Source organism: Erpetoichthys calabaricus, chromosome 2 (assembly GCF_900747795.2).
Source record: "Erpetoichthys calabaricus chromosome 2, fErpCal1.3, whole genome shotgun sequence".
In the NCBI taxonomy this organism is placed as follows: domain Eukaryota; kingdom Metazoa; phylum Chordata; class Cladistia; order Polypteriformes; family Polypteridae; genus Erpetoichthys; species Erpetoichthys calabaricus.
Window position 1 is genome coordinate 157,685,715 of NC_041395.2, and position 19,447 is coordinate 157,705,161.

General features: G+C 38.1%; 1 protein-coding gene across 2 annotated transcripts in view; it reads right to left on the reverse strand.

The window, feature by feature from the left end:
- plod2 (procollagen-lysine, 2-oxoglutarate 5-dioxygenase 2) overlaps positions 1-19,447 on the reverse strand; it is a 134,107-nt gene that overhangs the window by 29,439 nt on the left and 85,221 nt on the right. For both annotated transcript variants that reach the window (XM_028794690.2, XM_028794689.2), the window contains exons 5-8: positions 11,984-12,096; positions 10,918-10,981; positions 10,698-10,795; positions 9,982-10,083 (exon numbers count right to left, since the gene is read on the reverse strand). In XM_028794690.2, the coding sequence (XP_028650523.1) occupies positions 9,982-10,083; positions 10,698-10,795; positions 10,918-10,981; positions 11,984-12,096 (377 nt within the window). The remainder of the gene's footprint in view (positions 1-9,981; positions 10,084-10,697; positions 10,796-10,917; positions 10,982-11,983; positions 12,097-19,447) is intronic.

The following is a 19,447-nucleotide window of genomic DNA, read 5'->3' on the forward strand; positions in this document are numbered from 1 at the left end:
CAGCTCTCTGAATAATTAAAATACTGAGAAGTATACGTGATATCATTTTCATGATGATATGAGCTAAAGCATGTTATTAAACATTGGAACACGGTGGCGCAGTGATTGTTCATGTCTTACAGCAAGATGCTTGCTGCGCCATGCGCGACCTTCAATGAAATGCTTTATTACAGACGTACTGCATTTTTCAAATGTACTAACCCCCAATTCCTGTCCTTCCTTTTCTTTCTCCAAATACCCAATCACCACACAATCAGCTCTGTAATAGACGTTAAGCCACCTGTAAGCTTAGAATGCCGATTCTTCAAAACTTTTAAGGAACATCGAAATATCTTCGTAATGTTTAATTATTCTATCCATCTATCCTTCCAGTGTTGCGCCAGCCACAGCATGAAAACAGCACGAGGCATTAACAAACCGTGAACGAAGCTCAAGCTCGCTAGTGCTGTGGCACCGTGTAGTTAAAGTTAAACTGTATAATATAATCAACATATTTTGCTGCATTTCACCTTAAAAATGATATCGTCATCATATGTAAATACGCGCTTTATACAGCGGCTCAGGTTGTGCAATATTATAACTGTATCATAAGTACAATTACCTCACGGTAAATTGCAAGTACAAACAGTTCTACAAGGAGCACTTGATGGACTGATTGAGTGCGTGTATAGTTCTTGGGATGAAACTATTTGTGAACCGCGAGGTCCGAACAGGAAAGGCTGTGAAGCGTTGGTCGGATGAGAGCAGTTCAAATTGCGAATGGCTGAGGCAGCGAGTGCTTGATGCTGTATACCGATAATTGTCTTTCCGATCACTGTAGATCTGTGATTCACACTCAGATACAGTGATATAAATACTCCGAGTGGTGCAGTGCGAGTAATATGGAAAGAGATGATCTGCTGTGGCAACCCCTAACGGAAGCAGCTGACAGAAGAAGAAGAAGGTGCAATGAGAGTAACAACGCTAAAGCAGTTATGGTATTTAGAATAGTTTGACCATTCTGTGGACCATTATATTGTTACAGGTTAATTACAATCAGATGCATTAAATTTATGAACGATATGCGGTTAATTTCAGTGTATTTGATAAAGCCGCCGTCGTGGATGTGGATCAAAGAAAGGGTAACCACACAGGAACAGTAGCACTGCTTTGATGCTGGGTGCCGCCAGTCTTGTCGTACTTGTGTACGACAGGGTATGAGGTACCGTGGAAAAGTGCGTGGCTTTACGCCAAGTGTAGGTTTTATACATCGCGATTTGAACGTGGAAACCTTCTTACGCAACATTTCTGTGCATACGCACCATTTATACATGAGGCCCCTGGAGATTACACATGTCCTGCTTTATCTTGGAAATTTACCTGTAGTTTAATGTACTTGCATTATAGCACCCCATGTGTACAGCTTTAGGCTACACGCCAGGTGCTCTTAACACAATACCTTGAATATACTATGTATGAAGTTTATCTGTTAGTAATTTTAGTCAACCTATACAACAATTACTGTTAACTATGTTGTGTGTATGAGTATTAGGTATATCTACTTCATTATGCCCCATGTGTACTTTACCTGCACATGGAGAGCTGCTTCAAGGAAAGAGACTTACTAGCTTGGCACAAGCAGACCAAACAATTGTGCCAAAAAGACATCAAAAAAATCTGATAAAGTCACTACGATGCTTTGCATTAATTAGACAGAAAAGGTGATCTTTATGCCAATCTACTGTGGTTATAGAATAGTATAGATGGTAACATGTTTCCCTGTGAGTCAGCGGGATTATAATTTGAGTGTTACCTATATCCTTTTTTGAAAAAAATAGCTATCAATATTACTGAGCTGATATATAAAAATGTAAAGATTAACGGTTTATTATTAACAATTGTTTTATAACACAAAAAGTATTGTCTCACATTGTTCTAAAACATGTAAGATATTCACTCTGTTAAGCCTTTGCTTCTGCTGTATCTATTTTTTTTGTATTTATTTAATACTATTTTATTATCTAAAAGCATACTAACATATTTTGATTTTCTTTGAAATTTCCAATACCATCTTCTATATTCTTTAATTCAAACTGATTACGTTACCAAAGTCCCTTAAGAAAAAATAACTACTGCCATCTCTATCCTGCATTGTTCTTACTTACTTTGAATGTCTGACTTGCTTCTACATAATGATTTAGCTGGGAATTTAAAATTATCACTCCAGTTCATAAGTGGGTCATTATTATTCTATACGTTTAACTGTTGCTATACCTACTGTCATGATAACTGTGTTATCAATTTAGAAAACCAAAATGGCTTGCAAAATTCATTCCTTAAGTGCTGGTAATATATAATATATATAATAAATTCATGTATTACTTTATAATGGGGCGGCACGATGGCGCTGCTGCCTCGCAATAAGGAGACCCGGGTTCGCTTCCCGGGTCCTCCCTGCACGGAGTTTGCATGTTCTCCCCGTGTCTGTGTGGGTTTCCTCTGGATGCTCCAGTATCCTCCCACAGTCCAAAGACATGCAGGTTAGGTGCATTGGCGATCCTAAATTGTGCTTGGTGTGTGTGCCCTGCAGTGGGCTGGCACCCTGCCCGGGGTTTGTTCCAGCCTTGCACCCTGTGTTGGCTGGGATTGGCTCCAGCAGACCCCTGTGTTAGGATATAGCAGGTTGGATAATGACTGACTGACTTTATAATGTTTCCATCTGTCGTTTACAACATTTACTTTGTATTATATTATACTATAACTGTATTTACATTTCACCATCAAATGTCAAGGAACATCTCCGAAAAAAAAAACAATACAGAGCTTTTAAATTATACAAGAGATACTGCACAGTAAATCCTAGAATGATATTAGCAAGAACTAAGTCTTCAATGGTCTTTTGAAAGACTCAACAAACATTATCTGGGAAGAAGGTTTGGAAAACGCTCTGCCTATGCGACTCTTCAATTCCACCGGGGGGGTAAACGTTGACATTATACAAAGATATTGTCTGTCTGTTATACCTGCATTGTTATCACTCTTTAATTTAATATTGTTCTTTATCAGTATGCTGCTGCTGGAGAATGTGAATTTCCCCTTGGGATTAATAAAGTATCTATCTAATCTAATCTAATCTAATTAAGGACCACTAGCATTTTGAATTATGTAATCTTCAGACAAGCAATATACAACATGTATTACTCTGATGATTGTAATAAACTCTTTTCATTTCTAAGTCTCTCTCTGTCTCTATGTACTGACATGCAGTATGTAAGACAAATTTGATCTTGAACCATTGACATGGGCTGTATGATTTCAAGTAATTCTTATGGAATGACCATAGCATATCTACTAAAATTTTCAACAAGTGAACATGACTCATATTTGTCGATGTTCCATAAAAGGGAAGAGTTTGTGCTAAAAGCACCTTGGCTCACTTTCACTGTTTACTGGAACTTGACCTTTACCCCCTTATTCAAATATAAGTCTGTGAGCATCCAAGTGTCAAATGAAAGGAACAAGATCTTGAATTTATTTTCCAGCCGAACAACATAAATTTATACAAGCAATAGTCAATAAATAATTACTAACTATGGCCTCTCATTTAAGGTGTTGTTAATATGTCTATTCGTGAAACATTGCAAAAGAGTTAATCGGCAGGCTCTGACATAATGGGTTACACATAGAGAGAACAGGAGGTTTTATGACTGTTCTTTAGTTTGTTTAAAAATTCTTAGAAGTGCTCTCCTGAAAGATGTTGACATGGTTTTGCAAAAAAATGAGTTAACAAAAAAGACAGTCTAGATATTCATATTGTAAATATTTTGTCTCAGCTGCTGAATGGTGAAAAGGGCAACTTCTTACAAACTAACAAGTCTTACGAATTTGTAACTAAAACAGTTGAAGCAGAAAACTGTAGTGTTCGTCACTGATATTCTACAAGTGTAGGCATGAAAAGGGTATGCTTTTAATTTTAACAAGTCAGAAAAGCAGTTAAACTTAATGTATTAATTTACATGTAATGTTATTATGTCCTTTTATTTTTAATATTATTTTTTGTTTTTATGATCCAGGAACCAGGCTTCCATTAATTTTTAGCATCCTTATTTTAGTTACTCAAAGGAAAATCGATACTTTACAGATATATTTTGAGCTTTTTATAAGTTAGTGAGATACTGTATTTATCTGATACAAATATAAGCTTTGGCTTCACTTTCTTAGATTAGTCTCAGTCTGAATTAAAACTAATATTTAATTCATATCAATAGTCAGAAATATTTGACAATGTGAATCAGGTATCCTAGATTTTTTTAAGTCAGAATAACAAAGAGTATTTCAATGTAAAATATTAAATAGATAGATAGATAGATAGATAGATAGATAGATAGATAGATAGATAGATAGATAGATAGATAGATAGATAGATATATGCAGTGTAATACTTTAATACTATTTAATAGCAAGCATGAATAGTACAGGTCTATTGTTCTGCTATAAGTGAAGCGTCTGCTTCAATGTGAATGTATAGAAACACAACAGTGACTAAATTTTACTTGACATTGTAAAATTTACTGTTAGGCACTGTACTCAACAGTATCTATATATATAATTCACTAAGCCGCCGACAAGTAGACACCCATGGAAAGCACACAAGACAGCCACGCCCACCAACTCTAAGACCATTGGATACGACGACAACTCGCAGAGCCACGCCCTCCAACTCGGACGCGACGCCTCGGAAAACACGCCATCATTTATGTTCGTCTGTGCTACAGTCCACATGCACCTCTGAGCCACATTGACTTTTCGGTTACGACGCACGACCGCGTGCACCATCACAAACTGTTTTACACGCTACATACAGCGATTCGCATCCGCAACAAACATGTGTCTTCTTAGATGGTCCTGCAGTAACACGAAAAACGCTTCGCCGCCCACCAACACTCCTTATTCCCCGGCTCGCGTCCACCCTCGCTCTCTAGGCATTCACACTGCCTGCTCATGTGCCCGGATGCAACAACTCACCGCCCACCCCGTAAGTTGCTTTCGTCTGTGCTAGGAGTTCACATGCACCTCTGAGCCACGTTGACTTTTCATTATTCTTTTCGGTTACAACACCCGACCGCATCCACCATCGAAAACCATGGGAAAGGAACAATGAAGCCCTGCCCAGAAACTCTAGCCCTCCTCCCACGTGATAGGGAACGCACCTCAGAGCACTGCCCGCCAACTCGAACAGCTCATCAAACACATACTCACTCGCTTTGGTCTGTGCTGCGGTCCAAATCCAGCTGTGAGCTACGCTGACTGTTCATTTGCCCTCCATGGCTACCGCTTCAAATGCATTTCATGGAAACAACACTTCTTTCAATGTTATAGAAATTCCTTCATCAGGTAACTGTTTGTTTCTATCAGTTGGGTTTTTCTGGAAAAATGTCATTGACGAAACTGTTGCTCTCAAATTTCGCAACATGGCTGTTGGCATTGTTTGCCAATATTGGGATAACTTCGGCGACGTGGTGTCCGTTGTTGTTAGTCACAGAGGCATTGTTATACAGTCTGCTCAACAATACGATGACTACGTCCGGAGTCTATGGTGGCGAGGCAGAAATTGTGGCAATGTCTCAAGTCCTTCCAGCTACTATCACCATTTACTTCCAAGAACGTCCTCATGCCTCTCCTCGAGTTTACAATCTGGCCCAACGTCGCTCCATATCCCGGCTCTTTAGCGGTCCTTTGGATCATGGGCATTACGAGGTTCTCATGCCTCTCAAATACACACGTGATAACCTTCTGGTGGCATCTTTTGACGCTGTTGGTATGTGCACACAGGATGCACACCCACTTGCTCGCCACACTAATGTGACGTCACCTGCCCACTCTCCTCTTCCTGAAAAACATTTAAAGACACACTCCCCTGAACACACGCATTCCACACATGACTTTCAATGCACCTTTTGTTCCAAAAGCTTCCGAGTTCAGAGATATCTGAACGCACATTTAAAAAAACACAACACTAACCGAATGATGCAATGTGAACATTGCCAGCAATGCTTCAAAACAAATCGCGCTCTCAATAAACACTTACGAACTCATTCCACTCTCACCTTCAATTGCACATTTTGTAACGAGGACTTCACAGGTGAGATGGATCTCCACAACCATATGCAGATCCATTCAACACAAACATTTGTATGCAAATTTTGCGACAAACACTTTCACGCACGCAGATACCTTACTAACCATTTCAAAACACATTCCCTGATGAATTCTTTTCAGTGTCAACACTGCTCCAAAACCTTCACGCGCCAGAAATCTCTCAAAGCACATTTAAACACACACTCCACTGAACAAACACATTCCAAACAGATCTTTCAATGCACGATTTGTTCAAAAACGTTCCGAGTGCAGAGATATCTCAACATGCATTTAAAAACACACTCCACTGAATGAATTATGCAATGTGAACATTTCCAGCAATGCTTCGAAACAACTCATTGCAATTCCCTTCAGTGTCAACACAGCACTAAATCGTTCATGCACAAACATCGCATTCAGTTTTCTGCAGCTTTTCAAGAAGATACCGCCATTCACGTCGAAGAACATAACATTGGCCTACCTACCGCACTATGTGCTTCTTGCAATGCTCTTCATTGGCCAGCAGAGGTCAACAAATCCGGACATTACACTAAGTGTTGTCATGCCGGCAAGGTATCTTTGCCACCGCTATCCAAACCCCCTCTTTTTTTAGAAGACCTCTTGACTGGCAAGAACCCGCTGTCCCGAAATTACTGTGATCATATCAGGGAATACAACTCTGCTTTAGCTTTCGCTTCAATGGGCACACACATCGCTCAACCATCTGGACAAGGACCGTATGCTTTCAGAATCCACGGTCAAATTTATCACCAGGTCTCTCCTTTATATACCAATCCTGACACGTCACCACAATACGGTCAGCTATACAGTGGAACCTCGGTTCATGACCAAAAAGTTCGCCAAACTTTTGCCTCGGTTCACGACCACACACTCGGTATACGAACAAGCCAGGTTCCCTTTCGGTTTGTACATGTTCAGTCTCTCCAAGTGCATTTCCTGTGCAGCGAGCAAGAGAGAGAGCGCTACACACACACACAGACACACACACACAGAGGCAGCTCGAGAGATAGAGGCACACACACAGGCAGCGCGAGACAGAGAGAGCCGCGCACACACACAGGAGCATGTGCGAGAGAGGCGCGCACACACACAGGAGCGCTCTAGAGAGAGACACACACAGGCGCTCCAGGCTCGCAAAAGAGAGACGCACACACACACAGGCGCGGGAGAGAGAGGCGCGCGCACACACACAGGAGCGCACTAGATAGACACACACACAGGCGCTCCAGGCTCGCAAAAGAGAGAAGCACGCACACACACACAGGCGGGGGAGAGGGAGAGCGAGGGACACATAAGGTAGAGAAGACTTGTTTTTGTTTTCAGTTCTATTTACAGTGATCGATTCGTAGCCTGCATTGTTGCAATGTTACTTTTCTTGGTGGTTTATTAAATTACGGATTTTTCAAATGTTCATTTTCTTCCCTGTGCTTAAAACTCATTAAAAAAAGTGTTTTTAGCGAGCGGTTCAAAGCACTATAGCGCGAACTATTGCAGTGTTAGTTTTCTCTGTTGTTCAAGGTTTTTTAAGTGTTATTCAATGTTTTTACATTTAGTTTACCATTACGCTGTGCATTCTATGGTATAATTAACTATATTTGTGCTTAAAAACTAAAAAATATATATATTTACATACAGTTTGTATGGTCTGGAACGGATTAATTGTATTTACATACAATCCTATGGGAGAAATTGCTTCGGTTCACGACCAACTCGGTTTACCACCAGAGTTTTGGAACGAATTATGGTCGTGAACCGAGGTTCCACTGTATATCTTCAATTCTGCTGAGGCTACCAGTCAACGTTTGCAAAAGGAATGTAATAGCGCTTGCAGTGACATTTTGTTGCTTCAACTAGACAACATGATACGACAGGTTAATCCCTTCGCAAAGTCTTACATGCAAATGCATGACATTATCACTCACGGTAACCCTGTTACTGCTGTACGAATGGTGTTCATGGAAAATCCAAGTCTGGTTATGAGAAGGTATAACGCCCCGTCCTGTCAAACTGATGTTGCTTTTATCTTTGTAGGTGAAGACGGGAACCTCCTGCACAACGCGACATTTGCATATATCCAAGGGGAGATGCTTGCAAGCGTATCTCTGTTCTCAATATGAAATGTGACCTCATGGTTTATCCACTGCTATTCCCTTACGGAGATCCAGGCTGGCACATACAATTGACCCATGTTGAGGAAAAGCGAACCGCAAAAAGAACGCGAGTCACACAGCTCCAATTTTATGCTTTCAGGCTTGCCATGAGATCTTCATTTACTGCACGCGCGCTACACTGAATGGATCAACGTGTGTCTACACGGCGCAGAAAGGCGTGGGTAAGCCATTGAACCCCACTCGTGCTGGAAACCGGGGCTTGCAATTGTTCCCCACGAACGAGGAATTCCCAGTAAGTGCGGGTCATACATTTGCACTGATTACGTCCCTGCCCTTTGTACACACCTACCCCCCCCTCGCTACTACCATGGTCGGGTGACTTGGTGGATTATATATAGAAAAGCAGCCAGAACTGCAAAGAACAATGAAAAGTCTACGTGACTCACAGGTGCATGTGGACTGTGCAAAGATGAAAACGACTGGGGGTGGGCACATGAGCAGGCAGCGGATACTGAACGAGAAATCAGCAGACTAGCATGATGGAAGGGGCGGAATGGGCGTCCTTCCCCTCTCCTCCCGTTCCACACTCCGCGCCGTCCACCCCCATCCCTCGCTCTGGGAGGAGAAGGCGCGATGCCGGTCCTCCAGTTTTCAGTCACGGACAATTGTATGTTGGTTCGTACCGTGCATTGTTACAATGTTACTTTTCTTGGTGGTTTATTAAATTACAGATTTTTCAAATGTTAATTTTTTCCCTGTGCTTAAAAATCATTAAAAAAGTGGCCTGATTATGCGGCGTATGGTACGCCGCGGGTTGGCTAGTATTGAATAGTTGTGTAACAGTCATGTGGTCTTAGAATTTTCATTATAAGCATTTGACATCAAATACCTTTCTATATTGGTCTGTTCACATGAATTTGCAGTCAGTGTTTTGGAAAAAGTGTGAAAAAACAAAAAGGTGACTCTGTATAAACATTAATTAGGCTGGTATTCAACTGGGGGACAGCAACACAAACTTATATATGACCATGCCACCCCCAAATTATTATAAAGAACTTGAAATTCACAAAAAAGTAAATATTCCTCACTACAAACAAGAGACACCAATTTTAATAAGGGTGTTTCACTATTAAAATTTAATAATAATAATAGTAATAATAATAATAATACTGTATATAAATACTTTGGTTTCCAACAGGACAAACTTACACAACACAATCAAAATAAATATACTCTTACGCAAAAATATACTTTGTGTCTTTCACAAACATTTAAAACACACCAACATGCATGACACACAATTAAAGCCATCAACACATATGCCATACCAATACTCATGTATTCCTTTGGAGTTTGTCAGAAACAGACATACAACAGCTCCAAACAGCAAAACACAAACACTAATCACAAAACACAAACAACACCATCCCGAAGCAGCAATACGACTCACTTTTCCATGTGGTAAAGAATGCTATTTATTTTGAAATGTATTTTTGTAAAAGGATTAGACTATTGGCTACGGCTGTAAAGTTAAAGAACCCGTTTATCATGGGTGGTGTCTGCTCATTGTAAAGTATTGTCCTTACTTTATACCCAATGCTGACAAAATAATAAATTGATAGATTAATTGGTTCAGTAAATTATGTTTTCTCTGTGCTTTGTTGTAGTGATAGTGTTGATGTCAAACACCTATTATGAAATGAAAAATAATTATGCATAACTTAGAACTTACCTTTACTTTAGATAAATCAAAGAGATCATTGTCACATATGCCACAGCCACTTTTAAAATTCCAGGCATTTGGTATGTAATTTGCAAGGAAGTTCAGGTGTATCTATCAAGAAAAGAAATGTATTGTATGAGTTTCAAAATTTTTCATGGCCCTCATTTAAACTGTTCTTTGATCTGCTTAGGTACAGACCATCAGCTCATTGCATAGGTACCAGCACAGCATAATCCACACAGAATAGTAGACATCAACCTTACAATTGTATGTTCACTTCATTTAGTTTTATAAACATGTAAACTGCCAACAAGGACTGTGCTAGCATGAGTTAGTATACTCACTATAAACCAGAACAGTTCCTCTGTAGTTTACTTCAGACTCCAATGCTTTTTTGTACTGTTATATATTTGGCCTCACCTAACCCCTACTCAATCATGTTTGTGTGGAATTTATATGGAAGTGGTAGCCAAAAATGTCATATGGGCTTAAATAGCTTTAACTTGTTTTTGTATGTAGTTTGCTATCAGGTTATTATAATAAAATATCTTTAGTAATATGCTTGAAAAAAAAAATAACAAAACAAGACAGCTGGAGTTATGCTTGATGCCTTTAGTAGGAAAATGGAAAGATTTGTTTGACCAGTCCTTTGATGATAATGTCAACAGCAGTAAGAGTTCACATAAGTTTCCCAAAATAATGTTGCATATGTAGAAGCTACTCACTTTGGTATTTCTGTTGCCATGAATTATAACTGGTAACGTGTCATATAAGCTGTTTCTTGCTCTCACTCTTTCAGTGCCAAATTTCAGGAGGACTTCATCTAGAAATAGTAATAAGAAAAAAGGAAGTGTCTTTAGTGTACCGTAAAACATTAAAAATTCCTAATAGAAGAATAATCTATTTTTAAAATCTCACAATCCAGGCGTAAAAAATGTAACTCACCAACTGCACCATTAAGATTCTGAAAAATCTGGCACTTGTGATCAAGGGTCATATTTAGGTGTTCCTAAAATTTATAAAGTAAAAAATTAAAATGTGCTGTTACTGCCAAGAAAGTTTATGTAAACTTTTAAAAACACAACAATTTCTTAATCCATTATATTCTCAATTTCAATTTAGGTTATATAATATAATATAATATAATATAATATAATATAATATAATATAATATAATATAATATAATATAATATAATACGGGCGGCACGATGGCACAGTGGTAGCGCTGCTGCCTCGCAGTAAGGAGACCTGGGTTCGTTTCCCGGGTCCTCACTGCATGGAGTTTGCATGTTCTCCCCGTGCCTGCGTGGGTTTCCTCCGGGCACTCCGGTTTCCTCCCACAGTCCAAAGACATGCAGGTTAGGTGGATTGGCGATTCTAAATTGGCCCTAGTGTGTGAGCTTGGTGTGTGTGTCCTGTGGTGGTTTGGCGCCCTGCCCGGGATTTCTTCCTGCCTTATGCCCTGTGTTGGCTGGGAATGGCTCCAGCAGACCCCCGTAACCCTGTGTTCGGATTCAGCGGGATGGAAAATGGATGGATAATATAATAAAATATAAACTATATTACTATTACAAAAAGGCTTGAGTGTGTTGCAATAATCAGAAAAGTAACAAAACTATTAACCTAGCTTGGCATTCCCTTGTGTTTCATGTATACTGCTAGGGCTGAATTGTGTAAATTTGTAGGTTCAGGACTAGAGAGCTATGAACTATAACAGGAGCAATATAAACCTGTCACACTACATTAGATTTTATAAACTGGGTTCAATCTCCAAATAAACGTTTTTTTGAAGAGACTACTGGAATTGTCTCTGATGGTTGTAGATAACTATGGCAATATACTAAAACATTACAAATTCTAAAACTTTTTGTTCATATTTCATAAAAAAGTGTTTTATTTCATTATTGATGGAACATGCAAAAGTAAACAAAGTAATCAATCAAATAATTTCAGTCAAATCACCATAAAAATAATTACATTCACCAAATATTTTATATTGTTTTTTCTTACCCTTTGCAATGGATCAAGATATATTTTGGAGTAAAAAAGCTGATCATCATCATTATCTTGCAGCTCCCACTGTTGCACAATCTGGCTGATGTAAGGTGCATATCCAATGATTCCTGCAATAATTGGCAAATGCATTAATTTAAAGTGGATTTGCAGGTCAGATGACTAAGCATTGCCATTTATTTATAGCCAACAAGAAGCAAAATAGGTTAGGCTTTAGATTCTTATATTTATACAGTAACATTCTTTCAAAATATAATTGCCATTTTTGTGTAATTTTGAAGCTACTGTTTGTAAACTGAAGTTGGTGTCAGCACTGCTCAGAATTAATCAACAATGTGTATGTGTGTGACTACTTTGACAGATACTCTACATTGACTCAATACAATATATTTCTGACAGCTGGCACAAAGGGCTGTATGCATTTGCTGTTTAAACAAATAAAGCAGTCACCGGTGGTATGGTAGGGCACATTCACCTTCCTACTGTTGTGAACATGCAGTGCAGACATCCCTGAACGTTTTTGCCATTTTTGTAATGTTTACATGTTTATTTTAGTGTATGTGTATATATTTTTATTCTACAATACATATATTGTATTTTGTTTTTTTTCACATAGTTTCTGCCATTTTGAATCCACATTTGCAGGCCAATTCGTTGTTATTAACAGTTGCTATGCTCATTGTTTGTCAACTGCTGGTTAGATCTGTAGCACATTATCGTTCTCTGCTTATATACAGTAACATAGTGGCACCCAACAGCATGTACATGAGTTTTGGATTTTCTTAAAAAATAATTTATTTCTTCAGTGGTAATTTGGGGTAATTAAGATGAGGTAGTGATAGGACATTTGGCAATGTTTTGTTTGACTATGAAGCTGGCTCAGAGTCTCTAGTTTTGTTGGTTTCTTTTTTGTTGGGTCTTTTAGTATAAGACCCTAGCCTCTATTGAGATAGGATTATCAGAGAAGGACTGGAACAGAAAGTTTCTCTATATGCAGATGATATGGTACTGTATATATCAGACTCACAAAATACTGTACCTGCAGTCCTAACAGCACTAACAGAATTTCAAAAGATTTCTGGTCTCAGAATCAATTTGAATAAAAGTGTGCTCTTCCCAGTGAATTCTCAAGCATACAATATTAGATTGGATACCTTCCCTTTAATCATCGCGTATCGGTTTAAATACCTAGGGGTAAATATCACAATTAAATATAAAGCTCTTTATCAACAAAATTTTGCCATCTGTATGGAAAAAATTAAGCAAGACTTGTATAGATGGTCAAGCCTTCATCTCACTTTAGCTGGAAGAATTAACATTGTTAAGATGAATATCCTTCCTAAGCTCCTTTTTTTATTTAAAAACATTCCAATATACATAAATAGATAACTTTTTAAGAAATTAGTCTCAACCATAACCTCATTTATTTGGAATTCAAAACATCCACGTATCCAAAGGGCGAACCTACAAAGACCTAAGGTGGCATGGCTCTACCTAACTTTCAATTTTATTACTGGGCAGCAAACATACAAACTATAAAAACTTGGACATGGACAGAAATAGATGAACATACATAGACTTGGTCCACAATAGAAATAAAATCCTGTAGTACTTCTTTATATTCCTTGCTTTGTACCCCTATAAATACAAGTTATCGCCAATATTCTAACAACTCAATTGTGTTTCACTCAATCAGAATATGGAATCAATGTAGAAAGTATTTTAAGATAGATAAGCTTTCATCTGTGGCATCACTGCAAAAGAACCACCTTTTCCCACCCTCTCAAACATACGCAGTTTTTAATACCTGGAAAACATCTGGGATTAAATCACTTAGAGATCTGTACATAGACAATGTTTTTGCATCCTACAAACAATTACACTCCAAATTTAACTTACCAGCAACACATTTCTTTCACTAATTTTAAATCTGAAACTTTGTTAAACAGAACCTGTCCAATTTTCCTCACCTCCCACCTACCTCTATACCAGAAAAAATATTGGGTCAGTCTCGAGGACTCAGACAGCATTTCTGTAATATATAAAACTATTTTACAGTTCCTCCCTTTCAAAGATCCAAGAGAAAAGTGAGAAAAGAATCTCTTACTCAATATTTCAGAAAAGGAATGGAAAGTAGCAATGCACAGAATTCACTGAAGCTCCATATGCGCAAAGCATAGAATTATTCACCTTAAAATTATATATCGAGTGCATTTCTCTCGTTTAAAACTGTCCAAAACATTTCCAGGGCAAGACCCAACCTGTGAACGCTGCAATCGAGCTCTGGCCTCACTGGGTCACATGTTTTAGGCCTGCACCAAATGAACATAATTTTCGGCCAAAATCTTTAAATGCTTTTCAGACAGCTTAGATGTCACAATCCCTCCTAATCCACTAACAGCTGTGTTTGGTGTACTTCCAGACGGGCTTAAAGTGGAGAAGGACAAACAAACTGTGGTTGCCTTTACTACACTATTGGCACGTAGACTTATCTTGCTCAGTTGGAAGAATCCTAACTCACCTATTCTAAGTCAGTGGGTAACTGATGTGATATACTATTTGAAACTGGAAAAAAAATCAAATTTGCACTTTGAGGATCTGTACAAAACTTTTTCAAAACCTGGCAGGATCTAATCAATAACATTTTAGAATAAGCATTTCAATTGATGAAGCATGTTCTCTCCCCTCTTTTACTCCATTTATCTCTATTCATTTATTATTTTATCTATTCATTTGTCTTTACTAGCATAAAGTTTTATACTGTTGGCCTTGCTCTCTTTCTCAGGGGTGGGGGTTGATTTGTTTTGAACCTTTTTCTTTTTTTTTCTTTTTGTAAAACTCTAATTATTTGTATGGAATGTTATTTGATTTTAAAAAATTCAATAAAATTAAAATATATAATACAAAAAAAAGACCCTAGCCTATTTCATCAACAACAATATTGACTATTCATTTTGGGCTTTTCATTTCCTAATCGCACTTCTTCAGTTTTGACTAAGCCATTGTGGGTTTTTGTGAGATCTAAAAACATTCAAACACACATCACTATCACTTTATCTAACATCATGATTTGAACTGTGGAAAGAAATTAAAATGCAAACTGCACCTAAAAAAATCACAATTAAGAAACAAAAAGCTGACAGCTATACTTTTTTTGTAACTAGACATGTACTTAGTAAAGTAAAATAAACAGGGTGCTTAAAGACTATTTTTTCCCTTTATATCATGAGATTTATTCCAAGTTTCTTTATGTAGTACTGTGCATTGAAAGTAGTAAACCAGGCATACACTGTATGACTATATGTGACTTATTTGACAACAAAGTAACTTAATCAAAGACTTCCAGACTCCAGCTTGCAAAGTTCAACATGTAATCTTGAATGCTACTCTACATCTGCTTAGCCAACAAACCAGATTTTTTTTTGTTTTGTCTTCATGTTGCATTGTTAGCAAAATTGCCTTTTACATACTAGTTCTAAAATCTGAAAAATTCCTAGTAAAGGTTTGGGATAACTAGCCTCAAAACACCCACTAAAGACCCATTGTTCCACTGCACTCATGAACTCCAATGTCATGTAATGTGCCAGACACCAGGTACCCTTTTTAGGCAGTGTGTCCTAGTCTTTATGTGACAAGCAGTCCGGGACTTGTGTTTCGTCTTTACCATCTGTAAGCCTATTTAAAATAATGTAGCCTATTATTATACTTTATAGTTCTACCTATATAAAAACTAAAAGTATAAATTGAGATAATCCAAACATTAGTTCATTAAGCACCTTTGTGGGAATTACACTTCTGTGTCCTGTATTTGACAATATAACAGTGTGATACAAAGCTAACATTCACTAACTCAGGCCAGGTGTTAAGAGTCTTACTTTTGCTTGATACTTCTTTCTTATGATCTCTGGGCTGTTTTTTTTGTTTTGTTTAAAATGCAGTTAGTCTCTGTGCAGGCTCTTCATTTTGATCATTCTCTTTGTGTAGGGTATCACATCACAAAATCAGGATCAAAACATGCTCATTTAACCTCCATCATTATTTTTTGGTTCATCTAAATTAGCAAAGACTGGGTTGTGCACCCTTAAGTATTAAGTTTGTATGATAGTATGGTGAAGCTGAGCAGATAAATGTAAGTTTTTCAATATTGGTATAAGCACTTTGAAGAATACACAATGAAGTTCTATATAAAATAATCATTGGCAATTTGAGGTGACATGACTGCCCAAGTATATTTGTTGAACTTGTGACCTCTTCATACAAGTTCCTCTTTTTTCCTAAAGCAGACCAAAACTCTCAATGTTCTAATGTGAGAATGGCATTTAGAAAATGATTCAGACAATGCACAGGCTTTCCAAAAGTCTGAGAACTCTTTGAACTTTTGCGATTTTGGGTGAGGTCCCATTTGTAATAGCTGGAAATTGTTCTGAGTTTCTAAACTAAGGGATGAAAACAGTGTAGGACTTATTAGTATGTCTGGCATTTTATAGCTCAATACGGTAATCTGCAGTTATGCTAAATTGTAGGGTTTCACTATGCCATGGGTAGTGGTAGGACATATGGTACCATCATTAAGAGGCCCTCATATCTTACTCAATGAGACATTTAAGCCGAGATATGTCAGAGCTGACGTGAGGAAATGGAAAGGGAATAAATGATGAGGAGATGAAAATAAAGTTAAATTACAAAGCATATATGTAAGATTTTCACTGAAAAACCACAACTAAGCATGACCGGGCTAAATCAGAGGTAGAAAGCCTAAATGAAGGCACTGTATACCGTAACGTGGAAAAACTCATTGTGGCTTTACAATTTTAGAAAGGGCGAGGCTGCCTCTTGAAGATTGCTAGACAAGTAAAGGACATCATTGTATTTTGTTTTTAGAAGACCCACTGTTTTGAAACTATCATTTATTCTGTTTTAGGGGTTGATTTTGTATTTATAACTTCTGCAGATACTTACATGAAACAGACAGTCAAATTATCTGTGCTTTCCCACACTTGCGTTGATCTGTACAAGATTCTGCACCTGGACTGAATTACTTACACCAGTTGACAGCTCAAGTTTCCTGTTAACTCCTACCTGTTCTTCTGAAATGCAACTTATCATACCCCTGCAGTTTATATATTGTACGTCATAATCTATGTGCATCTAACTGGGAGAGATTTATGGCAATGCTTTACTGAACACTACAAACAGCAGTCATATATTAGGTTCTTGCACTCTCTTTTATTTTCCTTTGAGTGAAGTGGAACAGACCTAGCAGCACTCAGTGTGGCACCGTACAATGAGCAGAGATATCCATATCTGCATCAGTACAGTCACAGACAATATGTTGCTGTCACTGCTTTTGTTCAGGAAGATGGCCAGGCTAGTATCAAAGCACACAGAAAAATGTTTGTTTGTAATCAAAAACAGTTGTGACTTCTTAAGGCCAATCCAAAAATTATTTGTTAGATGAAAAATAATTTAAAAAGTATACAAATCCACTGTTTTTGTCATTTACCACCTGTTTAAGTCTGATTTGTCAAAGTTTTTTTCCACAATCTACAGAAACCGTAAGTGTAAGCGTTTTACCAACAGGATATTGAAAAATAAACACTGATAAGATTTTACTAGGCCTAAAAAGTATGTGAGAAAAGTATATATAAAATTACAAGCTTGACTATATAAAATGTCTCTAACATTACATATATTGCCTGAAAGGTGGTAGAAATAGTACTGCCTGGTACCAGGATTCTTGGACAAATTCTTCAGGCTTAAGATTTAAAAAATACATAAACTTCTCAAAACAATTTAAGGAACACTTTGAAAACACATCAGATCTCAATGGGAAAAAAAATCATGCTGGATATCTATACTGATATTTACTGGGTAATGTGTTAGGAACGAAAGGATACCACATCGTTTGATGGAAATGAAAATTATCAACCTACAGAGGGCTGAATTCAAAGACAACCCGAAAATCAAAGTGACAACATGATGTGGCAGGCTAGTTGATTTTGCCGAAATTTCATTGCAGCAATTCAAAATCGTACTTGGTAGTTTGTATGGGCCCCACGTGCTTGTATCCATGCCTAACAGTGACTGATGGTGTCCTGGGGTACCTCCTCCCAGATCTGTACCAGGGCATCACTGAGCTCCTGGACAGTCTGAGGTACAACCTGGCGGTGTCAGATGGACTGAAACATAATGTCCCAGAGGTGTTCTATTGGATTTAGGTCAGGTGAGCGTGGGGGGCCAGTCAATAGTATTAATTCCTTCATCCTCTAGGAACTGCCTGCATACTCTCACCACATGAGGCCGGGCATTGTCGTGCACCAGGAGGAACCCAGGACCCACTGCACCAGCATAGGGTCTGACAATGGGTCCAAGGATTTAATCCCGAATACTAATGGCAGTCAAGGTGCCGTTGTCTAGCTTGTAGAGGTCTGTGCGTCCCTCCATGGATATGCCTCCCCAGACCATCACTGACACACCACCAAACCGGTCATGCTGAACGATGTTACAGGAAGCAAAACATTCTCCACGGCTTCTCCAGACCCTTTCACGTCTGATATATCTGCTCAGAGTGAATCTTCTCTCATCTATGAAAAGCACAAGGCGCCAGTGGTGGACCTGCCAATTCTGGTGTTCTATGGCAAATGCCAATTGAGCTCTACGGTGCCAGGCAGGGAGCACAGGGCCCACTAGAGCAGGCATGTCAAACTCACTACCATTGGTGGGCTGCTTCGACTGCCATACGTGCGTCAGCGGGCTGCACTGTAACATACTGAAAACTTTAAAAAATGTAACACTTAAAGTTTAAAGTTTAAAGAAAAGCAATTTATTTCCATACAATCTCCATACAACAGCGAGATTCTTAGCCTTTTAGCTAGGTCCTTATATTATTATATTATATTCATTATATTATATTTGTAAGAGCCAATCTCAGAAAGTTAAAGTTTTGAGTTAAACTCATATTAATGTTTGCTTAATTTGAATAGAATATAATTTCTTCCATAGTCATAAACAATGGTATAGTCTTTTCCCCCTATAAGTTAATAAGAGATAGAACCTTCTTGCTATAACTGAGAAACAGTGTGATAATAAGCTCTAGTTCTGTTTAGAACAGGTCCCAGTAAACAGGGACTTGAAAGACCCATTTTCTACTCAGAGATGGGATAAGCATACAGTTTTCTGACCGTCTTCAAATGGTTCAGAAACGTCTAGAAATGGTTCAGAAACGATAAGTGAATAGTAACGATTTAAAATGTAACAAGATTAAGCTTAGAACTGAATTTTTCTTATTATACATTTTTTCCATTTTTTGCTATTTTAATTTTCTTTTTGTTTGAACTGTTTTACTTTGAAACTTAACTAACAGGGATCACATAGTGAGAACATTGAGGAGGTTGTTGACTGCACTACTGACTACATCAACTTCTGTATGGACACTGTAGTTCCAGTGAGAACTGTACGCTG